The sequence below is a fragment of the Osmia bicornis genome, chromosome 2 (assembly GCF_907164935.1).
Source record: "Osmia bicornis bicornis chromosome 2, iOsmBic2.1, whole genome shotgun sequence".
NCBI classification, from domain to species: domain Eukaryota; kingdom Metazoa; phylum Arthropoda; class Insecta; order Hymenoptera; family Megachilidae; genus Osmia; species Osmia bicornis.
This window is the reverse complement of record NC_060217.1, coordinates 11,579,764-11,601,502: the sequence shown is the minus strand read 5'-3', so window position 1 is coordinate 11,601,502 and position 21,739 is coordinate 11,579,764. Positions and strand designations below refer to the sequence as shown.

At 37.4% G+C, this 21,739-nt stretch overlaps 3 protein-coding genes across 18 annotated transcripts in view; 1 reads left to right on the top strand and 2 right to left on the bottom strand.

The window, feature by feature from the left end:
• LOC114871427 (diacylglycerol lipase-alpha) overlaps nucleotides 1-15,685 on the top strand; it is a 46,543-nt gene extending 30,858 nt beyond the window's left edge. For 11 of the 13 annotated variants that reach the window (XM_029177295.2, XM_029177294.2, XM_029177291.2 and 8 more), the window contains 15 exons: nucleotides 16-227; nucleotides 2,421-2,522; nucleotides 2,897-3,083; nucleotides 3,398-3,482; nucleotides 4,040-4,368; nucleotides 4,795-4,990; nucleotides 5,695-5,883; nucleotides 6,099-6,389; nucleotides 6,754-6,983; nucleotides 7,260-7,283; nucleotides 7,682-7,814; nucleotides 11,019-11,212; nucleotides 13,294-13,638; nucleotides 14,107-14,281; nucleotides 14,337-15,685. In XM_029177295.2, coding sequence (XP_029033128.1) covers nucleotides 16-227; nucleotides 2,421-2,522; nucleotides 2,897-3,083; nucleotides 3,398-3,482; nucleotides 4,040-4,368; nucleotides 4,795-4,990; nucleotides 5,695-5,883; nucleotides 6,099-6,389; nucleotides 6,754-6,983; nucleotides 7,260-7,283; nucleotides 7,682-7,814; nucleotides 11,019-11,212; nucleotides 13,294-13,638; nucleotides 14,107-14,281; nucleotides 14,337-14,615 — 2,971 coding nt within the window. In that variant the 3' untranslated portion in view covers nucleotides 14,616-15,685. Of the gene's footprint in view, nucleotides 1-15; nucleotides 228-2,420; nucleotides 2,523-2,896; nucleotides 3,084-3,397; nucleotides 3,483-4,039; nucleotides 4,369-4,794; nucleotides 4,991-5,694; nucleotides 5,884-6,098; nucleotides 6,390-6,753; nucleotides 6,984-7,259; nucleotides 7,284-7,681; nucleotides 7,815-11,018; nucleotides 11,213-12,423; nucleotides 12,774-13,293; nucleotides 13,639-14,106; nucleotides 14,282-14,336 lie in introns of all 13 variants that reach the window. The other 2 variants (XM_046290210.1, XM_029177300.2) reach the window with 2 other exon arrangements.
• Nucleotides 15,686-15,758: 73 nt separating this feature from the next.
• On the bottom strand, nucleotides 15,759-16,410 carry LOC114871431 (PAT complex subunit Asterix). Its single transcript, XM_029177305.1, has 2 exons — nucleotides 16,284-16,410; nucleotides 15,759-16,116 (listed from the first exon to the last, which is right to left on the bottom strand). The coding sequence occupies exon 2, from the start codon at nucleotides 16,105-16,107 to the stop codon at nucleotides 15,775-15,777; it is 333 nt and encodes a 110-aa protein (XP_029033138.1). The 5' UTR covers nucleotides 16,108-16,116; nucleotides 16,284-16,410; the 3' UTR covers nucleotides 15,759-15,774.
• Nucleotides 16,411-18,610: 2,200 nt separating this feature from the next.
• Nucleotides 18,611-21,739, bottom strand: part of LOC114871456 (neprilysin-2) — a 39,607-nt gene continuing 36,478 nt past the window's right edge. For all 4 annotated transcript variants that reach the window (XM_029177373.2, XM_029177374.2, XM_029177376.2 and 1 more), the window contains exons 8-10: nucleotides 21,323-21,614; nucleotides 20,882-21,132; nucleotides 18,611-20,239 (exon numbers count right to left, since the gene is read on the bottom strand). In XM_029177373.2, the coding sequence (XP_029033206.1) occupies nucleotides 19,901-20,239; nucleotides 20,882-21,132; nucleotides 21,323-21,614 (882 nt within the window). In that variant the 3' untranslated portion in view covers nucleotides 18,611-19,900. The remainder of the gene's footprint in view (nucleotides 20,240-20,881; nucleotides 21,133-21,322; nucleotides 21,615-21,739) is intronic.

The window sequence follows — 21,739 nt, the reverse complement described above, 5'->3', positions numbered from 1 at the left end:
TCGTTTCTGTTATAGGGTGACAGTGCTGTGCGTTCTGCTGGGGATTCTCGAATGGGATCGCAGCGTTACGTGCATCCTCCTACTCTGGGAATATATCGTGGGATACTTGGCCATTTTCGTGATCTCCATGATGGTGGAATTTTCCATCTGCTTCCTGGCTACACGGGGGAGCATTTTGGACACTGCGGCGAGGGCGCCTATGCAATACATTCTTTACGTTCGACTTTGTAAGCGAATATAATACATTTTTCTTTTTTAACAAATTTGCAATTGCACGTAGAAGATAAAATATGGATAAAATATTTGATAATTTTGTTAATGAAATAACAATTTATCGAATCTAATATCTGGTCAAGTGAAAATTATCTGATCGGTGTGTTCGAAATTTATGGAATCGCGGTATTCGAAATTGCGATCAACAGTGTATTTGAAATTGAAACCCATCGAATTCTGATATCCATAACGGAGAACCATTAGCTCGTATGACAGGGAACCGAAAACCACCGAGTTGCGGTATTAAATGTTGGAAATTTCCTAGATACACGGTTCGATATCGAAAATTACCATCCATGGAACAATGACGAGGGTATGGTTTAACGCGTTCACCTCGTTAGAATATCTACCGTAGCTTCCTAACGAATCTGTTGTGAACAACGCATTAATCATCGCGTTGTCAATCGAATATTAAAATCGGTAACGATGCGTTTACTATAGTCCACGATGGTTTTGTCAGCGGAATCGTGACCAATTTAAAGGTTCACCATGGGGTTCGTTAACGAAAGCTTCATCTATGGCAACGGAAAGCCACTTCTCCCTTATCGACTCGTCCAATCTTCCCAGGACGAGGGGAGAATATTAATAAGAGGCAGGATTTAATCGCAAATCCTCGATCGTAATGGAGGATCACCCACGATGGAACAGAATTTTGTTTATAAATTTTTTCTTAAATTCCACTAAAATCACACTATTAGTTTAAAATAGCAAATTTGAAGCATTAACTTGTCATTTTTAACGTCTTTAACGATCCATATTATAAAATAGACGTTATTTTCAGACAAAGAAATTCGTCCATTTTTTTCATCCGTTATATTGCTTTGTTTCTAAGAAAGTCTCTCGAGTAGTATAAAAGAACGTCTTAACTTTTCGTCTTCTGCCTTTTGGTCTTCTCTTTGGTTGCACGAAGACTGGCGTGAAATTTTCTGTCTCCTTAGCCATCAAAAAATAAAGAGTCGCGTAGTTCTTACTTTCCTCTTTCCCCTTTTTGTGGCATGCTTCTTTTCTTCGGTGACTCTTTAATCGTCCATTATGCTAATACGCGTCTTTCTTATCTAAATAGAAACTTTACGATTTTTATCCTTAGAATTTTTCAAATTTTCCGAAATTTTTTCAAAATTCGTCTTGAGAAGCACTATTACATGATCTGAAAAAAAATATGTGGTTCCATTTAAAAAACAAAACTTGACCATCATATCCCTTAAACTAATAATGCAAAAGATTTTTCACTTCGGCCAAAACATTTTTCCATGCAATTACCATATCAACAATTTTTTGTATCATTAATAGTTACCGAATAAGAGCTCTGTAACTGTTTGTCTGGTACACCCTGTATATGTACAAAGAATTATGTGAATCCTGTCTGTTCTCCAACAAGACACATGCAGCGGCGCGTATTTAACGGTTTTGGACCGATTCCAACTGGAGTCTGGTGTTCATCGAGCGTTCCATTGCACCGAGAAAGAACTTGATAGAAATTTCGATCACGTACAGCTGATTGGTCGGATGCGTGGCGAGTGTCGGGCCACCGTAGTTGCGGCTTGTATTTTTCTTTCTTCAATTTCACCGGCCTGATTTCGACAGGCACGTCTTCCAGCTTCCGACCAGAATGTTTCCCGAAAGCAACCGTGAAAATTGTTGAAAGAATCTCGATTATCGCGCAGTGAATTTTCGGTACCGACCGGAAGCCACGGAATAGAAACGTTCCTTGAATACAGCCGCGAATTGGAGTGGAAATTGAATCGAAAAGTTTGCTCATCGCGTAGGAAATAATTATGTGTTATCTGCACAGTCGTGTCGGCTAATTAGGTCGGACGTATTCGTTGTGACGTAAAAATCATAAAAAAAAGAAAAGAAAAAAATTGCATTGTGGGCGTTCTTTTGTAGAGAAACGCTATCGGCTCGATGCTTGAAGAAAGCACTGTCAATACCTTCGATTCTTTTCCGGTATGAAGTTACGACATTCGCGCTGACGTATTTTCCTTTCAACAATAAATGGCAACCATTTGTGATCGGAAAATAGACGTTTGCTTTAAGAAACCTTCGATTTTCTCTGATCTATACACACCTTCGTTATTTTCTTCAGTCACATCGATGAATAAAATGGAAAATATTTTCTCAACAAAAGGCAATTGTATTTATTTCAGTTCTAATGCTGATAGAGACTGGATGGTTATGCGCGGGTGTAACATGGTTGGTACGTTACTACCAAACCTGCCCCGTCGATCGAATGAACGATGTAACGTTAGGTAAGTATTTCTTACAGAAAACTTGAGATCTCGTATTCCTTGAAATCCATAGTATCAAACTTGAACTGTTTCAATTTTACCTGGTAAATTTTCAACGAACGAGAAACTCTACCTGAGTAACTTTCCGGGGAAAGCAAACTTTACGTAAATAAGAAAATTCATGATAAGAAATTTCCAGGTAAACTAAATTAAACGTGAACACCAGGAACTCTGTACTAAGTGAATTTTATACATTCTCCGCTATGAAAATTTCATTTTAATTCAATTTTATCCTGAAGAAATTTTTATATCAGGAAAATAGCTGTTTCATCTGCGATGAAACGTTTCATTTTTCCAATAAAAATGGTTCGATTTGAAGTTTATTTAATTCACAGGTTTAGTGATATCGAATTGGTGTGTACTGGCATCGGTGATTGTAACAGTATGGTGCACGTACGATGCCGCAGGTAGATCCTGGGTCAAAATGAAGAAATACCAACGCAGTATGAGGGAGGCGGAATCAAGATGCGGTAAATTGCATTACAATCGGAGCGGAAGCAGAAACAGAAATTGGCGTCAAAGGTAACTGCTTGTGATTCTCGCTTTGGTTGCACCGTCTGACTTATTACCATCCACTTCCACTGTGAGCCTTTCACTATTTTCAAGGCACTCTTTGCATCGCACTTTTGTTACAAGAGCTTCTTATTATATCAGTTTTATTAAGAAATTTCCAATTTAAGATAAATCCTATCTATTACATCATTTTTTAAATTAAATCTTCCATTAAAAATTACATCCTATTATTTAGTAAATTAAATTTTCTATGCGACAATGAATTATATTTATAATGCAGGTAACTTTTTTTCATTAAAATGGTTAAAATTCCACTATTTTAGAAAGGTAATACGTGCATATCAGGATAGTTGGGACAACAGGTGCAGGCTTTTATTCTGCTGCATGGGCAATTCCGACAGAAGTCGAGTAAGTGTTTAAAATAAGATAAATCATCAGAGTTATAGCTTCAAAATTGCTTCCCCTTTATTTACATCCGTCTCTATCGCTTATGTAATTTCTATTAATTAAACCGATCTTATTTAAGTTTAATTCCGTAACGAAAGCATTAAACTTGGCAGGGACTTAACGAGATCGATCAGAAGAATGAACACAGCTGCTCAAAGTTTTCTTTCAATTATAAGTTTTCATCGAAAATATCATTCTGAAGCTTAAGAGCTTTAACACTACTAAATTTGATACAAGGAAAATAGAAACCTATACTGCCATTTATTTTTGTCAGGTTATTTCAGAGATCTTTGTAGGGATTATTTTAATCATGAAAAAAATTGTTCATTTTGAGATTAAAATTATCGACTGGATATCGTGAACGAAAATGAAGAAAGTACGGAAAAAAATTTTGAAACGACCTGATACAAATGAAATCCATTTCAGAAGCGTATAATTTCATTTCGAACCGAACGATCCTTTTACACCGATCCGACAGAAGCAGCTGACGTTTCCAATAAAAACAATTCTTTTTCTAGAATTCGTTCACGGACATTGCCAGGCTACTGAGCGATTTCTTTCGCGACCTTGACGTGGTTCCATCGGACGTGGTCGCCGGTCTGGTATTATTGAGGAAGTTCCAGAAAGTCGAGAGGGAACTGATAGTGAAGCAAAGGAAAAACGATACGTACGAGTTTCTATCAGGGGTGCCAGTTACTCCTCGCACCAAATTCTTGTCCTTGACCGAGGACGGTGATCTGGGTCACTTTCAGTTGGCCATACATTACATGCACTTCGCCCTAGCTGCTTATGGTTGGCCCATGTTCCTCGTTAGTCATTCGACCGGCCTTTGTCAGTTGTGTACAAGGTAATGTCGTCAGGATTGCGTGGTGCTTATGTCGTTGCGGTATCAGCGTTACCGATTAATTGATTTTCAACGATGCATCAACCTGTGAAATGATTTAATTGAATAGCTTTTAATTGAATCTGATATTTTTCTCCTAATTGCAGTTGCTATACTTGTTTTGTTTTTATATTGTATAGGATCAGATACCCTCGATTGATTTTTTTTCATCACGCCACTTATTTCAGTGATAATTTCTTATAAACGATAAAATTTTTATAATAATTATAATAAACTTTTCGCTTCGATTTTTCGTGATCTATCCAGCGATGTAGAGGTTTTCAGGGTATTTTTTAACACACTGTATAAAAGATCACAAAATTAATAATTTTGCAAGAAAATAAATGTTATATTGCAAGAAAATAACATTACGATGAAATCCTGTCGTAGATTACGATGCGGTTGTTTCCCTTGCGGCGGTCACCAAAATGAGGCGACCATTGTGGAGGACAATTGTTGCAAGTGCAATTACGCGGCATTGAAGAAGATGGTCGAGCTCGCGGAGGTGGAAGTCATTTACGCGACCTTCCACGTCGACGTCGGTGAGACGCCGTTCTTCGTCGCGCTCGATTACACGAAGAAAAAGGTTTCGCGCGTTCCTCATTGATTCGCATGCACCAATCGGATTAATTCGATAAATGCTGATTGATTAGAGTAGAATTACGAGTCGGTAGCACTTTACGTACAGATCCTTTTAAACGACGACTTCGTACACGAACGGTGGTATTAATTGAATGAAATCTCAAAAGCTCAATGAGTATGTGAATATCTTGATGAACTTTTTAGCGATTAAGCGTACCACTGTTCTGTACGGCGAATCCGTCAAAAATAATTTGAAATTTAATTACGAGCAACGTGAATTATTTGATTTTTTTTTTAAATATTAGAGGAAGTCTTCCGAGAGAACGATTTCAATATTTGTTTAAATATTTGCCCCTCTCACGGTTGATTAAATATTTCATATGAAAAATGATAGAAAATTTCATTTTAACGTTGTCATACATATTATACAGGGTGTTCGACAACAGGTGCGAGATTTTTTAAGGGGTGAATCTAGGGATCAAAATAAGACGAAAATCAAGAATAACGAAATAGCGTTTGCGGCTCTAGTCAAACACCCTGTATGTTTAACTGTATCACAAAGTTCAATACAATCAACCATCACCTCCGTCTGAATTTTAATTTCGCGAAATTTGCACCAAATTACTTGGTTGAACAACTGCTTAACTCGGAACTCCTGCAAGTTTGAGAACGAGTTAATTACTAATTTCATGTTTGCTCTTTTCAAAGGTTGTCGTTAGTATACGAGGAACTCTCAGCATGAAGGACGTATTAACGGACTTGAACGCGGAGGGTGAAGTGTTGCCATTGTCACCGCCGCGAGATGACTGGCTCGGCCACAAAGGGATGGTCCAAGCAGCTGAATATATTCGAAAAAAGTTGCTCGAAGAAGAAATTATTTCTCGTGCGTTTGCCAAGGTATATTTCGCGTTATCGTTGCCTCAAATGCAAATTCCTTTTACCCAGACGTGTAGCGAATAATTACGTTTATCGTTGCGCTCGTTGCATAGTTTAAACGATAAACCCTGTAACGTTGATAAAAGTAAAAACACCTGAAATGCAATTTTCTTAGTAAATAAAATAATGATTTCTCTATTTGTTGAAATTGAAAATATTTCAAATTCATCTCACAGGACCCATCGAGGGGGACACATCAATTCGGTTTGACACTGGTTGGCCATTCCCTGGGAGCTGGCACAGCGGCTATCCTAGCGATTTTGCTTAAACAAGACTATCCAGACTTGGTATGCTTTTCGTTCGCTCCACCGGGCGGTCTCTTGAGCATGCCAGCTCAGCAATACTCGCAGGAATTTATTACGTCCGTAGTAGTCGGGAAGGATGTTGTACCTAGGATAGGCCTTAGACAGATGGAGAGCTTAAGAGCCGATCTTATCAATGCTATAAAAAGGAGCGTCGATCCGAAAGTATGTCTTCTATCGTATACGACCGTACATAGTAAAACCTGTTTATATCCTTTCATATTTGAAGAAGTCTACAGAGATAATGAATTGAGAATTCTTAGACGTATGTGGAGTGTTTTGAAAAAGTATAGGTATAGACAGATTTTACTATAGAGAGCTATAAGAAACCTACAACATTAGATACAGCTATATTAATCGAGACATTGCAAGGAAAAGACTTTATTAATAACTTAATTAGGGATAATCGTTAAGTTCCTCTTCTTCCTGTTTGAAATTAGATTCATAATTTTTGAAAAGGCATAGAAACGATAAGTATCCCCGCAACGGTTTATCAGAAATTCTCCGTCAATCGTGATATTCGTTTCAGTGGAAAACGATAGCGTGCTCGGTGATGTGTTGCGGTTGCGGTTCCACCCCGACCTCGGCTGCAAATTTAGAGGCTGGCGGATGTATTAGCGAATATCAAAGAGACAAGGACCTAGCACGTTCCCAGACTGTTGTGCCGAGCGACTCCAGCATCGCGTTGACTTTGCACAGGCCTCTGTATCCACCTGGTCGTATCATACACGTTGTTCGCCATCATCCTAACAAGGGAGAGTAAGTTGATCGTTCGTTTATTTGAACACGTTTGCTGATACGGGACCTGTGTGTCCTGTACCGCAACGGATGCGTTTTAACACGTTTAGTGCCTCGGTAATCACCGCTGGCTCGACGAATATAATTCAATTAAATTTTTATCGAACTTCACCGTGTACCGCGTATAAATGTTTTCATCGTTGCAATCAACGTGTTAAATTTCATTCGTGTTGTTTGAACAAGCTTCATAGATGAAATAAAAAGCGAACTTTAATCGACGATATTTTGCGTTTTTAGGCAAAAGTATGAGCGACGCTGGAGGTACGTTTATCGAAAAGTTTGCATTTTCAGGGCTACCCTGGGTAACTGCATCTTGGGGATATGCCCGCATGCGTACCTTGGATCTCTGTCCTACACTTTTCTTCTCCTAATATGGCTACCACACTGTCTGATTGTTCTATTTCAGAAGAACTACCGTTCAAATTTTACAATTGTATATGCATGAGTAAAAATCTTAGCTAAGATACGTAGTGATATACTAATTGAAGTACTCTGATATGGTGTAAAAAGCCAGTTTTGAAATATTTCAGTCGATAAATGCATCTTTATTGCATGTTGCCCGCATAGCGACTTATTAGCAGAAAGGGTTCAACATTTGATACGTTGGTACAAAGGTTCATTCAGAATTCTTGAAGTTCATTTTTTTCATTGGATTTCAGGCGAGTGTTGCATAAACAAGAACCGGTGTATCAAGCATTGTGGGCAGGCCCTTGCGACTTCGACGAGGTGTTGATAAGCCCGGTGATGATACAGGACCATATGCCGGACAATATGCTGAAAGCGTTGAACAAGGTAAGCCAGGCTGATTCGATAAAGAGGTTGCACACGCCGGTTAGCCGAATGTCCTCGATAAAGCCGGGTAATTACGAGATCTTGGAGGAAACGACCGACGATCCCGATGTCACGAAGGAAGAAGACAAGCCTCAAAACGTAGTAGCCAGTGTAGAAAGTAACGGACACGTGATGATTAATTGCGATACCACCAGTACGCAAACTCAAACAACACCCAGTGACACGGCAACGTGTAACGACACGATTGTGGTCAATGTTGAGATACACGAACCGAAGGACACGTAATTTAGATTCTGTCGACGGAATTGTTTACTAAATACTTTCTTTGCAAGTTGTTGATTTAATAGGAACAAGAGATTGATACATAGAAGCTCCGGTAAATGAATAAAACAATTGGTACAGGTGCTTTTCATTTCATAATTAATTTCAAAGCCATATAAAAAGGTGTGGGCTGCAGTTAATGGAGAAAATAATTCTATATAATCTTTATAATGCAATAGAAACATTCTAATAAAATTACGTGACCCAGTGAGAGAATGAAACCAGTGACACTGTTCCAAGACATATTTTATATGACGGAACCTTTTCGTTAAATATTCACTCGTTTTAACGATTTTTACCGTTCGACTGATGAAAGAGTTTTACACTTAATTTATTGTACAATATCTTTGTACATTGTTATATATAGATTGTTTAAGAAACCATGGCTGATGTGGTTGTAGTGGTAGTCTTTTCTCAAACATTGCGGTGGTTGAATTCAATTCTTCGCGCTGTTGCATCTTGTCGGTAAGTCGAACGTGTGAATAACACCATCTAGTGAAAGTGCTCTGAACTGACTCCTGGTAGCTAGAGAACATAAAAGTGGAGGAGGTATTCGACAGTCCAGTGTGCGACAAGGAGAGTATGTCGCGTGACGAGGACAGACGTGTGTAATTTCGACCAATAGGGTTACGAGGGGGGTGGAGCGTACACTATATGCCTACTCCTGGATAACGTCCTAGAGGGTGGGAGTTACATATATCTATCCTTGTCTCCCAATATAGTGTTCTTGTGTTCTCCCTTGAAGTTACATATATCTATCCTTGTCGCACACTAAACTACCAGATATCTCCTCTACTCTCATGTTCTCTAGCTATCAGGAGCCAGTCCGAGGCACCTCCGCTAGATGGTACCATTCATATTTTTTGGTTAACCGCGCAACCCCGCGGCGCGAAGAATGAAATTTTCACAACCGAATGTTTCAAACAATTATGTAATTATACATGCATTTATCATTTGTTCTGGACTGATAAAAATATTATCTTTGTAAGAACAGAATAAATAGTAAATAAGAATGTATTTACATGAATTTATAATAGAGTAGAATCTTAATTTTTGTATAGTTATTAGCGTTATTATTGCTGGTTTTATTTAATTCTTTTATATTATATTGTTTTTATTCGAGATTAATGTCATTAATGACAATATTAATGACATTTGTATAATGTAAAGAGGGATTATTCAGAGCTAAAGTGTCGATGATTACACCTTGGTTTTATTTATTTTTCTTTGTTGCTTAAGTCGATGAAGTAGCTGACACGCATGCTTTCGACACTGCATGGTTTACCGTAACGTTTGCAAACGATTATATTTGTAACTGCATAATTTTGTATACTTGTTTTATTATTTTATCTTCCTTTTGAGTTTTTTGAAGTTTTCATTGCATCCAAAACGACTGACAAACTTGGCAATCGTTAAAGAGTTTTTAACACGAAAAAAAATGTAATTTGTAAAATAAATGGCAAATTTACATATCATGTCTTATGTAAATAATGTAATATATCAATCTTCTGCTGGTCGTTTTGATTGCACGTTATAACAACGTGATTCCGTATGTACGCTACTTTATACCATAAAAGTTTTGTTAATTATATATTTATTAGATTTCGCTTTTTAATTCTATGCCTGATGCATTTCAAAATAAATGTTAATATCGGAGATAAGTAAAGTAATGTAAATTATGTATTATTTATACCTGTTACAATTACTAAAACCTTCATTGTTTAACTCGAAACAAAAATGATAAATAATACATGCATAAACAACTTTTGTTTTGTACTTTATTATTGTTACACCTCTATTTTGCTAGCGCTTATTAATCGCTTTGCGCCTCGAATTATCAGATTTCATTTTATTTAATTTCAGTTCATTTTTCTCTATTCATTGCTAAGATTACAGCGACGAGTGCGATTACGAGAAATGATTTGTATGTTTTCGCTTTGCATGATAGTTAAATTGTCGAATTTGTTCGCATTTTACGCATTGGGATAAAGTTCCGAAAGCGACAACCCTCCGATTTTTCTGAAATTTTTGCCAATGCTTATCCTTGATTAGTGAAGAAAGTCCCTAAAAGGATTTTTGGCGATAAAGCCTCGTTTTCCCCCCAGCCCTCTTCAAAGTTTTGACAGTTCTTACTATACAGGGTTGTCGCTTTCGGAAGTACACCCACGTATTGTATAAGGTCTGTCTAAAATCAATTGGTTACTCATCAATTATTTCCTTTTTCACAAAACAAAGCCCGCTGTTCTCGAGTGATCAGTTGAAGTTGGACAAATTATATTTTGGAGGAATTAATTTAGAAAGCAATAAAAACCTTAAACGACCGTAAGCATTTCTATCGTTTCAAAGGAATCGAAGTAAGCGTAATGGTACTTACATCTATTAATGAATGTCCACCTGTTGTCGCTTCGTGCACAAGAAGTAGCCAGTCGAACTTTGAAATGCCACACCCCGTATAAATTGAGTAAAGCGAATAGATCATATAAATAAAGCTTCAACGAGTAATTGTCTTCCATCGAAGGAAGAATTAAATAAACACTCGACACCTTTTGCATTACACTTCTTTGAATCGAATTTGCAAAACACGTTCGGTGTCACGTGAGCCATCGATAAAAATAGTTCCAAATGTTCGCCATAAATATAAAATTTCATTATGGCACGGAACGTGTTAAAGCTCATCCCGATGCATTATGTATCCCACTAGACCTGTAGCGTAAACGATTAATTGGTCAATGAAATTAGCATTAGACTAGGTGTTTTACCCTCGTTGACAATGAAAGAAATAAAAACGTCGAGCCCCTCGTTGTTCCCTCGAATCGTGGCGACCGGTAACCGGCGGCTCTCACGAGAGGATGTGTGGCTGAGGGTGTGTGGTGTGTGGATTAGGTGTCTGCGTGCAGAGATCGGGACCCCGGAGAGGCCGATGCAGCAACGCATGAAACGATTGCAACGGATGCAACAACCCAAGGGAGACCCGATCAGCAACACGTCGTACTCCACCGTCAAAGTACACCGACGAGCTTGCACGACCACGACGCCGATGTCTATGCCACCACACACTCTTCTCGCCACGGCACAAGGTATATAGACGTTTTTAGGCTTCATCACCATGAAAAAGGTCGCTGTAGAAATGTTGGACAAATGATTTAATTATTTTCTGTTAAAAGTCAGATAACAATACCGAGCGCTGGTGAACATTAAATTTAACAGTTAAACAAATTGACTAATCTACAGCGACTTAAAAATTCGAACAAATTCAATATCTCAATTATCATCACCGTTGCAGTTCACTTGCAAGATAACGTATAACTGCATTCTATTGCATGCAATTCACTATCACGATTTTTAGACGCTAGATTCACCACCATTCACCAATGTGTTCCGAAAATGAATAGAAGTACGTGTTTGTAAGTCGACGTAGAGGATAATTGTACGACATGCAGAGAAAAAATGCAATTATGATGTTACTATGAAAGATTTTTATTTGGTGGTAGATAAGCGTTTTCAAACAGATAATTAACAATCGGTTGAATGGTGTTTATCACTGACAATGAGTCATTCATGCATGTGCACTACGCATCATTTAGTTTACCTCATCGTTATTGTACATTTGATTTGTTAAGTATTAATTAATTTCATGGTGCGATAACAGCATGCCAAATATCGTGTTAAAAGAATACAGTCATTCTTAGTCTGTAATCATTCTCTTTCATTGCAGAAATCTCACTTCATCGAACGAAAAATCATCTTCGAACTTTCTAATAAATTTATCCTATTTTTTTCTTTTTTCAAAGAATTTTCTGTTTCCTACGGTTCAGATAATTCTCTAATACACGTTCTACATGCGAAAAAGTGAAAAGTCTTTCCACTATGAAATTTTCAAATGGACATTCGTGTTTCATACATCGTTAACATTGATGTAAACTCTATATCATACATTACATAAATCAATAATAGAATACTTATAACAATATGCGATCATAGATTTGCAAAAACTCCTCAACCATCAGCACAAACCAAACGGATCAAACCTAAATCTTAATCTTTGAACCTATTAATGTATGCACGGAATGGAGAAGCAAAGAAGGAAATTCAATAACATTCAATTCATCTAGTTCATTAATTTCATTAATTTGATAGATGTTCATTATCAAATCAAACTGATTCTTTGCTTCTCGAATTACGATCAAACTCTACCATTCATTCAATGTGAACGACACGGCGTTACGCGGTATTCGTGTCGGAGGATTGAAACGATTACATTCGAAACAATCGCGTGTGGATATGTCAGGTTGTAACGACCCTGGGGCCTGCGAAGCCACAGAGGCTGGCTTCCGGTCACGCATCATCGACGGAGGCGTCAGAGGCGCGCGAGGTCGTCGAGATCCAGGAGATGGAGATCGAACAGGAAATGAGAGCGTTGCTGTCCTCCTCCAGCCCGGTTAAATCGCATCCCAGCAACCTGGCTGGGACACCACCGCACAGACTCTGCCTGGAAACTAGCTTCACCTCCTTGCAGAGTCCCTCGGAGTTCCCTCAGGTTGGCCGCGAGCTGAGCGTCGACTCCAGAGGGATTCCATGGGAATACGTCAGCCTGGCCAGCGAATTGCTCAACACGCCCAGGGCCGACGAAAGCAAATCGTAAGAATAGCAATTTTACGTCTGGACCACTCGCACGGAGGACGAAGATACCTGTGTAAATTAGGTTTGCAATGAGGAGTTAGGGTGACGGAGAGAGTTCGACGAGTGGCGAACGGTGCTTTTAGACGTAGCAAATTAACAGGGAACCGGGTACTTTATCTACGATTTATGTTAGGGAACGATAGATAAAACTAGGTATGGCAATTAAACCATCAGGGACAAAATAACATTTCATTAAACTCATGTTAAGCTTTTTCGTTCACGATCGCTTGATCCACGAATCGCAATATTCACCGCTTCGGCAATCGCGCACATAAATACTCATTACTGCACTCGATTGCATTATCGAACAAAAGAAATTCCTAAGAAGGATTGCAGCTTAAGAGGAACATGTTATTTCATTTTAAGAACAATGTGTCATATTTTTTTTTTTTTGAGATTTAATTAAGTGTTGCTACTCAAGCTGCAATTTTTCACATCGGTTACAAGAGGCCATCTTAATCGTTGTTTCAATGCGAAGATCGAATCTTCGGAGCAATTGGGACGACGCGTCGCGAATGGCACCGCTCGCTACCCCGGAAACTCTGTCGGAGGCGTCGAGCAGTCCACCGTCACCGGTCCCACCACCCAGACCGATGAGGCGTACTCCAAAGATCTCGGGAAACTTGTCAACGGCGGCGGACGACTTGAAGAACAATCTTCACTTCGCTATGCTCTCGGCGAAGAACTACTTCCTGAGGGAGGGGACTAACGGCAGTAACACAAGCAGCGGTAATAGCGAGGCAAGTTACGAGAGTGCCAAAAGCTTAACCGCTGGTCTTCCGCCGCCAGTACCGAGAAGAAGAGATTCAGTAATTATCAGAAGGTAGTGAAATATTTTTAACTCGTTACAAAAAATATGCGCGAGACTCTCGCGCGTTAGAAGTGAAACTTCTTAGGTTCTAGCATTTCTTGACGATTTTATTATTTCAGGATTAGGAAATGGAATTTGATTGAGGGTAATCTGTCTTAATTAAATGAAATTCATCAGTTCCCATTAATTGATACTCTAAGAAGTATGATACAAATAATTTGGACTGTAAATCTATGATTCTCCCTTTCTTTCTTCTGAAATGTCGATTGGAGTCGGAGAACCGTTTCAATTCTCGCCTCGATCAGGCCAACTCACGTTACCATGATTAGAGAAAATGCGTGTAGAATCGGTTAAAGTCTGAGAAGTGGAAGCGTTTCACTTTTCGTCTGATCCAGGCGAATTTGTTCTATCGCGCCTACAGAAGTTTCACTTCAAAAACTGTATTATAATAATAAATGCAAATTGAGTGAAACATTTTAGAGAGCAAAGAGTATGCACAGCTGCCTGCTGCAGAGACGATTTATCCGAGAACTCCTCGTCGCATACTTCTTCTCATTCGTCTAGGACGTCTCACGCATCGAACCAAGTGCAACCGGGCTTCGCCGAGGAAGAAAACGAAACAAATGGATCCAGTTTGGATTTCTTCGAGGCGAAGGTATAAAATCGTTTATCTTTTATTGCGTTCAGCAATAAATTACTGGTCGTTTCAGGGTTCTTCCGGACAACGTGACAGCAGCAATGATGTGTTTCTTAGCGTTAGAAGTTCCCCGGAGTGTAAAGGGCTGATGGCACCGGCAACCGATCTAGGAGCGGAGTGGAAGAAGAAGTTCGATGCCAGTGGAATGAGCGGTGATGCCTCCTTACCTCTTCTGCGTGGGTTATCGCCGACACCCACGCACGGGCAGCACAGTTCTCCTTTCTTCAACGCGAAACGCAAGAAATATGTATATCCGATCACGCTGGTTGGTCGTGGCGAAAGTAGCGTTTAATTAGGAGAAGTTAGGCCGACCGGGGACCATGACAAAGAGGCGGGGATAGATTTAAAATTAATCTATAGGTGTCTGTGCCAATATCACACCGTCGTGTGATCGTTCAGAAACATTTTCCTATGCCCTTCGTTGGATGAACATTCGAGATATTCTAAAATTAAGGGGCCATGTACTGCGTAGCCTCTTCGCTGTAAATACTCATCGTCAAATTGAACGATATTCAATTTTTATTCGTAGAACGTCATTTCTTATATTTGTATAGTCGTTCCTTCGATGGAACGAAGTATTTTCTGATTAAGAAAATTTTCCGTTGACTAACAAATAAATCCAATGACAAATACAAAATTGATTACATGTATATTGAAGATATATAAAAGTACAGAAGAAATGAATAAGAAAAGAAAGCAATGGGTTATAAAATAGCAGTTTACATGAATCAAGATGCCTTGCTACTTAAAGAGAGTATTAGTTTTTAGACTAGATCTCTTGTTTTCAACTGTTAATTGTTGTAACGTGGATGAGAACGTGTGAAAGTTGCATGGAAGTTGCGCCGGCCTATTCTACATCAGTATCATTTAATATAAACATTTTTACGCGTTTTTGTACAGCTTTTTAACAGAATGAACAAAGATATAATTGTAAGTAATTTTATTTTATTCTATCTGTATATAACTTTTATAACCATTCTTATGGTTTTTATTATTTAACACTGAATATTTATTTAATAACTTCCATGACATTTTTCTTATATTATCAAATATATACAAAGTGTAAAATAGATAACTATCAAAAGTTGCAGTTGTGTAACAAAGAATGAACAATGAAAAATGGTTTTTATTAAGTCTTTTAATAGTTGAAATTGAAAGAATTATTGTATTTATGTAAAAAGTAGAAAGAATATATCTGATCTATTTAAGTCTAGCAAATTATAATAGATACTTAGAAAATATATATTGAAATTATTGTAAGTGATATTTATAGAATATCATTAGGAAAAAGTGATACATAAAACAATTTACTTAATGTATTAAAATACTTTCCAAGAAATAAAAAGATGAGTTCAAATCTTATCTGCTTTACTCATTTATAAACCCATTTATCATAAATAATAATAATAATAATATTAATAAACACAACATCAAAGACATTTCAAATAATTTTATTGCATTGCTGATGCCCAAGGTGGAGTCATTGGTTGTGGATTTTGTAAATATGACATTACAACTGCGGATATAGATAACATAAAGCTACTGAGAATTTGTTTAGTATCGTCGCATACTTTGGAATTGGCAAAACTTATACAAGAACAATATAATGCAACCCATGCACACCATTTCAATCTCATCATTAAACCGCACATACTGAACACCATTCCTAATATATTCATGTAATCTGGTGTAGAATTATCGCCGAGTTGTACTTGACTGTTCATTACATTAGGTTTATATCGAACTTCCCGTTCTGGTCGTCTAGGATCTGATGAACTATTCATTTTAAAAAGCTGAAATCAACATACAAATTATGTATCTTAATAATCTTGTCTTATTTATTACATTTTTTTTAAATAAACTTTAAATGCAAATTGTAAGGTTATCTTATAGCATATATTTGCATTGACACTAATCGATATTAAACAAGAATAAAATAAAATCATATAGACTTACTCACCAGTATAACTTAATGATAATTGAAAAATGAAGAAAATAATATCAAAATTTTATTCAATAAAATAATGGAACAGCTGATTAGTGTATCAGCAGTGACTATAGACAGTAGAAAACTGGACATGCCTTTGTTTTCGAGGGAACATGATTTATGGGGTCTCAGACCCCCCTGCGATGAAATTAGGTCGGTATGCAGAGAGAGTCACGGCTTCGGGGTTCCTGACACCCCGTATGCCATAATGTCGGTATGAAAAGAGTGTCACCTGTGTATCAACTAAAGTCCACTCTTTTCAGGTATTAATTATTTTATCCTCCTTTATGGGTCAAACCTACGATTCCTAATTATTTATTATTTTATTTCTCTTTATGGGCCTCGCGGAGATAATCCTTCCCAGTTATTGTTTAACCTATACCTACTTATTATGGACCAAGGCTTCTCTTTGCAGTTATTTATTTTTTTCATTCTTTTCATGGACCTTGCAGGGACTACTACCAAATCACTGTATCATCGGATACTTTCGTATCTCTGCATTCCTTACATCTCTTTATCCCTTACATCCCGACATTCCTTACATGTCTGCATTTTTTTCATCCCTACATTCCTTACATCTCTTCATTCATTACACCTTACATCCCTGGATTCCCCACATCTCTACATTCCTTACATCTCTGCATTCCACACATTCCTGCCTTCTTTATATCCCAACATCCTTTACATCCCTGCATCCCTTACGTGCCTGTATCCTGTACATCCTTGTATCATCTATATTCCTGCATGCTATACAACCCAGTATCTCCCTGAAGTTGAGTTGAAATTTTTGCGGCTCTAAGGCCTGAGATTTTATACAAATTTAGTTCCTTTTTTCACCACCCGAGGGCGTTGATTCGACATCGGAATTTTAGTTCACATTTTTGCCGCTAGAGGGCCAAAAATTGAGCAAGATTTAGTTCCTTTTTCCAAAACCAGAGGGCGCTGATTCGACATTGAAATTTTAGTTCACATTTTTGCCGCTAGAGGGCCAAAATTGAGCAAGATTTAGTTCCTTTTTCCAAAACCAGAGGGCGCTGATTCGACATTGAAATTTTAGTTCACATTTTTGCCGCTAGAGGGCCAAAAATTGAGCAAGATTTAGTTCCTTTTTCCAAAACCAGAGGGCGCTGATTCGACATCGAAATTTTAGTTCATATTTTTGCCGCTAGAGGGCCAAAAATTGAGCAAGATTTAGTTCCTTTTTCCAAAACCAGAGGGCGCTGATTCGACATCGATTTTTAGTTCAAATTTTTGCCGCTAGGGGGCGCTGTTTTTTCGAAATTTTCGCGAAAATAAAGGTAAATTACCTTTACTTACCTTTACTCGATGCAGTCTTTATAATATATTTATTATAAGGGATGCAGATATGTAAGGAATGTAGGGATGAAAGGAATGCAAGGCTGAAAAGAATGGAGGGATGAAAAGAATGTAGGGAATGTAGGGATGAATAGAGTGTAGGGATGGAAAGAATATAGGGATGATAAGAATGTAGCGATTTAAGGGATGAAGAGATGTAAGGAATGTAGGGATGAAATCGAAGCTGAAAGCATGAGCGAATGATTTCATATTTTTTACTATACATATATATAAATTAATAAAAATAAAATTTATTAATTACTTATTTCGCATTTAGTATCCGACTACTTATCCTCCATCGTTTTACTCAATGTAGTTCCTAAAATGACCGGCTAACATTTTTTTATTTTTTAACTGTTTATCCAAGGTATTTCTCCCCAGAATGGCGCGCTTTCTAGGGGCTTTTTTTGCCCAACGAACTTTTTGTCAATTTATTTCGCATTACTTTTTTTTTTCTTTTACATTGCATTGCCGCCTTCTTCGTTTCATTATTCATTCATTCGCTTATTCTCGTCTTTCCGCCTTTCCTCGGTTGCCAACAACAGCACACGGTCACCCATGTTTGGCGTGAACCGTGTCCACTTAGGTTGACTTCGGTGATCTTACAGGTACCTGTATGACCTAAGACACGAAACTTCATACGATGGTAGATATGTAGACAATAGTCGACTGCCTATACTACTTTTCATATTTACAACTTATTTTTAGTAGTTAATTTTGCGAAATTAGACTTTTCAATTAAACATATCTTATCAGATTTACAAGATGGAAATCTTTTTTTTTTCAATGTTTTTATATTAAAATTTTATACTCAACAAATACACTGAATACATTTATCTGTTTGAACTTAAAATAATACGGTACTTCAATAAATATGAGTAACGTTATTCTAACTGTTAAATTCTTATGCGGTACAAGTGCCACTGTAATGGAGAACAAAACGATAACGCTTATGCGATACGTATATTTATATATGATATGTAAATAATAAAACGGTATAAAAGTAACTACAGGATATGTTTTTGTCGCCTGTATATTAAAAATTATGATTAATACTACATTGCCTAAGTACTTCGAAGTGGTAACTCTAATCAACAACCTTATGCTGCTCAACGGAGCCTAACGAATATTATACAGATAGCAAAAAAAGAAACATGTGTCAACTATTATTGTGTATCAATTAAAACAATTGTCGTTTGAAAATAAAATTAACAAATCATTTCTACGCGCGTCATCGTGGGAGATTTAATCGAAAGACCGTTTCAATATTTATTGTCATTTCCTACATAATCATCACAGTTTAACTTGTTCCATTTTTCTGCATCTTCACTCGACGACACGCAGGCCTAATCGACCTCTAAACGCAATTGTATAAAATTTATAATCATCGTGACGCGCCTTCCTGTGTTTCGCTACTTTTTATTTACAATACTCAGCGAAAATCTTGGCTTCACTCTTATAAAAAAGACTTATATTAGCGAAAAATGTTAATCGGGTATGGTCGCGTGCAATTTAGATTTTCCTTAGTTAAGAGGAACTGTATAGATGAGAGAGTGCCCTAAAACTCCGTAGGTTTTTCTAAAATCTCTCTAGGATTTCCTTAGCAGCTTCCTAGGGTTTACCTAGGATCTCTCTACGATCTCCTTAGCATCTACCGCATAGGGTCTCTGAAGGCTTTTTTAGGATCTCCCTACGATTTCTTCAGCATCTCCCTAGGATCTACCTATGATCCTTTAGAATCTCCCGAAAATCTACTTAGGATCTCCATAGACTCTTCTAAGATCTTCTTAACTCCCCAGGATATACCTAAGATCTCCTCAAGTTCTTCTAGATTCTCCTCGGATCTAAGTTCTCCTAGGATCACCCAAGTAATAGAGAACCCTACACTCACCCTTAACCAAAGGAAACCTAACTTGCACCCAAGTGTACCATGTAATTCAAGTCAATTCACGAAGGAGGATACTCTTTTAAATACCTCACTGAGATCCTCCTCATGGTCGTGCACCTTTCCATTAAATTCCATCAGTTCCATTATCAATAATACACCTTCACTGTTCATTCTTCCAAATAAATTCCATGACTATCATTCCGAAATACACACAGCAAACTTTATTCATAGAATTTTTCTTGAATATAATTGTTCTTTTCAATAGAATCTTTTTTCGTCGTGTATGTCCTTCTTCGGGGTATCGAAGAACAAGTTTCAATACGTCAAACAGCTACAATTTTCGCATTTACCAAACGGCGCACTTTTTCTCTGGGTTCATCTTGGAACCGAGAGGGCAATTGAAGTCCTTTGAGAATTCCTCCATATTCGAAAGGGGTCCCAGAACACGGAATTTACCAGGACTATGGAATCCGGTGGTGATGCGAAGCTTCATCGCTTCCGGTCTGTACTTGCTGCACCAGGTATTAGCTGCACTTATCCAGAATAATTGTTCAGGTGAAAATGACATTCCTGGTAATTTTTGTTCTGGTTCGTTCCGTTTCACCCATTCCCTGTACGCCAAGTAGGCTTCCTTTATTCCACCGTTGTCGGCGATATTTTCACCCTGTGTATTGATGCCATTTAACTGTAATTGAAAAAAAAAAAAGAAATTTGTTTTAATAAATTTCGTAACTCGATTTTGTTCGAAATAATCGTTATTTTTTAAACACTTTCTATAAAATAAAAAAGAATTTAATAATTTAAATAGAAAAAAAGTATATAAGAAGTTTGTTGAGCTCAAAACTAATCATTCAAAAAAAGCATTATTATCAATATGTGTATAACGAATGTTGTGTTCAATACAGATTATCTTCTTAAGGAATACTGTTTATGTATCAAGCACGAAACAAAATTATGAAAAATTATATTGTGATTTTTAGAACCTAAACGTGTATTATACTCTGTTAATTATGAAAATATTTAGAACTGTTATGTTTACTCCTAAAGTTATCTAACTAGCGATTTAAAAATGTGTTGGAAGCACGAGTTTGACCCTTTTGAGAGAAAATTTGCGTCACTTCTTCCTGATACCATTATCGTGTTATAACTTGTATATACCACTATTCGCAAAATACCAGCGATAAAGTATGTAAAGAAACACAGCAAATAAGAAAATCCGAACCTATGTATTTGAATATCACTAAAATTAGAATGCTTATCGAGCAAATATTTCTAGCGACTGACGTAAATCTATGAAGAAAACGCATAAAGAAAAAGAGTTTCTTACGTTTAAGCCAACGTCTTCTACTGTGTAGTTTCCATATTGATGAATAATACACTCAGCTCTTTCCAGATAATTTTCCTTTGTTTGCGGTGCCCACCAATCGACCAAGTTACCATCTTTATCGAATTGTCTGCCTTGGTCATCAAATCCATGCGTTATTTCATGGCCAATAACGAACCCAATGGCGCCGTAATTCATATACCTCGGTCGATCGTTACTGAAGAAAGCACCTTGTAGGATACCAGCAGGGAATTCTGTGAAAATATCCGGTAAACGTTGATTTATTCAGCTTTGGAATTTTGAAAGTTTGAAAATTTTACTATTTTAGAATCTTATAATAAGTGACGGAGTCAGTTCATATTTTTGCGAAAGTCAGGTCCACTCTGGCCCCTTGCTAGTTAGACCAATACTTATTCTCTAATCAAACTTTATCAATTAACTTACGGATACTGTTTTCAATGGACGAATAAAAAGCATTGACGATAGCTGGTCTTCCATGGGTAACCCAATCGCTCTTGTTCACAGGTTTCCTTAATTTACTGAATGAATATTCAACCCCAAAGAGGGTGAGATTCAAAATACCCTCAAGATAGTTATCGGTTGTTAGTTCAAGTTTTTCATAGAATTCTTCCAATTTCTTGTCGTCTAGTAACTCATCTGGATACGCGATGTGACTGGACATAGAAGCTGCCTTCTTCAAGGCACTCTTTCTTGTGTCATCGTCCATCCAATCGACCTTAAGAATTGCACATTACAAGTATTTTTCAATAATAGATTGCATTTATGTAAAGGGAGCAGATCGGGATTGTAGAAGGATAATTGTTTAGTGACACGTCAATGGTAATTACCTGAACGAATGTG